Genomic DNA, 2088 nt, shown 5'->3' on the forward strand with positions numbered 1-2088 from the left:
CAGCTAATGTTCTCTCACATTTACAATATTGTATATACGCTTTCGAAAGTCGCGCTTAATTCAATCTGATTGTTCTCAAAATGGCGGCTTCCGGATTATTGGCCACACTCTCCCTTGACCCACTCTATAGCGCTCGCTGTCCGCGCGACATTCAAAATAAAAATTAACGCTTCCGCTCCTTTCGCACACATAAACATTTCCGCGAACCGCTTACAGAATAAAATATAATAAACTAAAATAATCACATAACAATACATATCCTCCCTATATCCTACACTAATAAGAATATTCTTGGGGATCAACCGAGAGTAAGTAAACAGAAGCACGTCAGTCAAACGCGTCTGATTATTTCTGAATTTATCTGCCGTTTCATCGCCCTAGGGCGACTTTGTTATAGGTTTTCAGCAAGCGCAAAAGTGCAATTACAGCTGGAGCTATAAGGAAGCAGCAGAGGAACCGTAAGGGAGACGTTTCGCTGGAGTTTATATCGCGGAGTTAACATAAGAGGTTAGGAAACAAAAAGGAAAACTCACACAGAAGCCACTTGACGGGTTCGCAAAACCACCGAAAAGCGAACACGAACGTCCAGGGGGTACCTCTGACATAGAGAGACGAGAGACAGAGAACCCATTAATGAGCAATACAGGAGAAGGAAAGGATAGGCAAAAGGAGCCAAAAAAGAAAGGAAGGCCGACCAACGCAGAACATCTTGGAAGGCAAAGGACCATTTTTTTTTTGACCCGGTGGAAATCCTCATGGACCATCACTCTCTGGGAAGAGACGGGGCGGTGTGTGGGACTCGCCCCCCTGTGCCCCAGGACAGTTGTCTAAACCTGGGGCCAGCGTGCAATGGGGGCGCCTACCTCACTAAAACCACCGGGGGTGGACTTCTTGGCGCTATATAGGGGTTCGCCTGGGACACGCTGTAGCAATCTCCAGACGACCCCGCGCCGCGCGTAGCATCGCGCACCTCTCGGCCCTTGAGAGCACGGGCCTGGCCCTGATAAGGGCCATCTACTTGGCACGGACCTTGATTCGTCCGCGCTGCGGCGGGGGTGCCACCAGGCCACCCGCCGCGCCCCCGTTGACATTGGGGGCGGGGTGAGCCACAGTACCCAGCTGTGCCCACCCCCATGGGTCTTTCAGACCCTCACCTCTCCCCTTTCAGGACACCTCTTACGCCAGGCAGGGGTTACCTCGGAGCTATTCTTTTAGGCGGCATCCGCACGCCTAAGGCAAAGGACCAGCAGCTTCGAGTCGATTGTTGACACGTTTAAGAGGAAAAGAGAAGAAGAAGAAGATAGGATAAGAGCGGAGAAGGAACTACTTGAAAAGTTTGAAAAAACAAGGGCAGTGAGCAGATCGCCTCCAACTAAGAGACCAGGAAAAACTCCAGAAACAGAGGGGACGCAAGAGGAGAAGAATATAGAAAACGAAAAAGAGTTAGACATGGATAAACTGGATAAATTAACGGAAATTATTCTAACAATTAAGAATGATACAGAAGAGATTAAAAAAGAAAATAGGGCAATAAGATCAGAACTACAAGACGTGAGAGAAAAATAGAAAAAGAAACAAGAGGAGTGGGAGAAGGAAAAAGGACAATGGAAAACAGATTGAAAGAACTGGAGATCAAAGAAGAACAGATAGAGAAGAAGATGACAAGAATGATACAACTGGAAGAGAGGGAGGAGGCAAGAGAGAAAAGAGAAAGAAGGAATAATATAATTATGAAAGGAGAGGATTTACCGAGAGAAGGCTCACCCAAGGAAGAGATAGAAAGAATGAGACGCGAACTGCAGGTAGAGGTGGAAGTGGAGGACGCGTACTGGAAAAGAGCAACGAAGAAGAATGATAATAGTGAAACTAAAAAACTGGCAACAGAAAAAAGAGGTACTAGCAAAGAAAAGTATGCTGAAAGGCAAGAACTTGTACATGGACAACTATTGAGGCAGGTCGTCACATTTCGTACGCGGGCGCGCGAGCATGCACGAAGATTGCCGAGCGGGACAACGAATAATCGCTGCACGACGGTAACCGACAGAAGTCGTCTTGTACACACGGTTTTCTTTGTGAAAAAGGTAAATA

At 47.2% G+C, this 2088-nt stretch overlaps 1 protein-coding gene across 1 annotated transcript; it reads left to right on the forward strand.

The window, feature by feature from the left end:
- The first annotated feature begins 615 nt into the window (after nt 1–615).
- LOC105560791 lies at nt 616–1572 on the forward strand. The gene is made up of 2 exons (XM_012010211.1): nt 616–716; nt 1236–1572. Exons 1-2 carry the CDS (start codon nt 634–636, stop codon nt 1564–1566), a joined length of 414 nt encoding a protein of 137 aa, XP_011865601.1. The 5' UTR covers nt 616–633; the 3' UTR covers nt 1567–1572.
- Nucleotides 1573–2088: the final 516 nt, after the last annotated feature.

The sequence above is a fragment of the Vollenhovia emeryi genome, unplaced genomic scaffold, assembly GCF_000949405.1.
Source record: "Vollenhovia emeryi isolate VEMERY1.0 unplaced genomic scaffold, V.emery_V1.0 DF945757.1, whole genome shotgun sequence".
NCBI classification, from domain to species: domain Eukaryota; kingdom Metazoa; phylum Arthropoda; class Insecta; order Hymenoptera; family Formicidae; genus Vollenhovia; species Vollenhovia emeryi.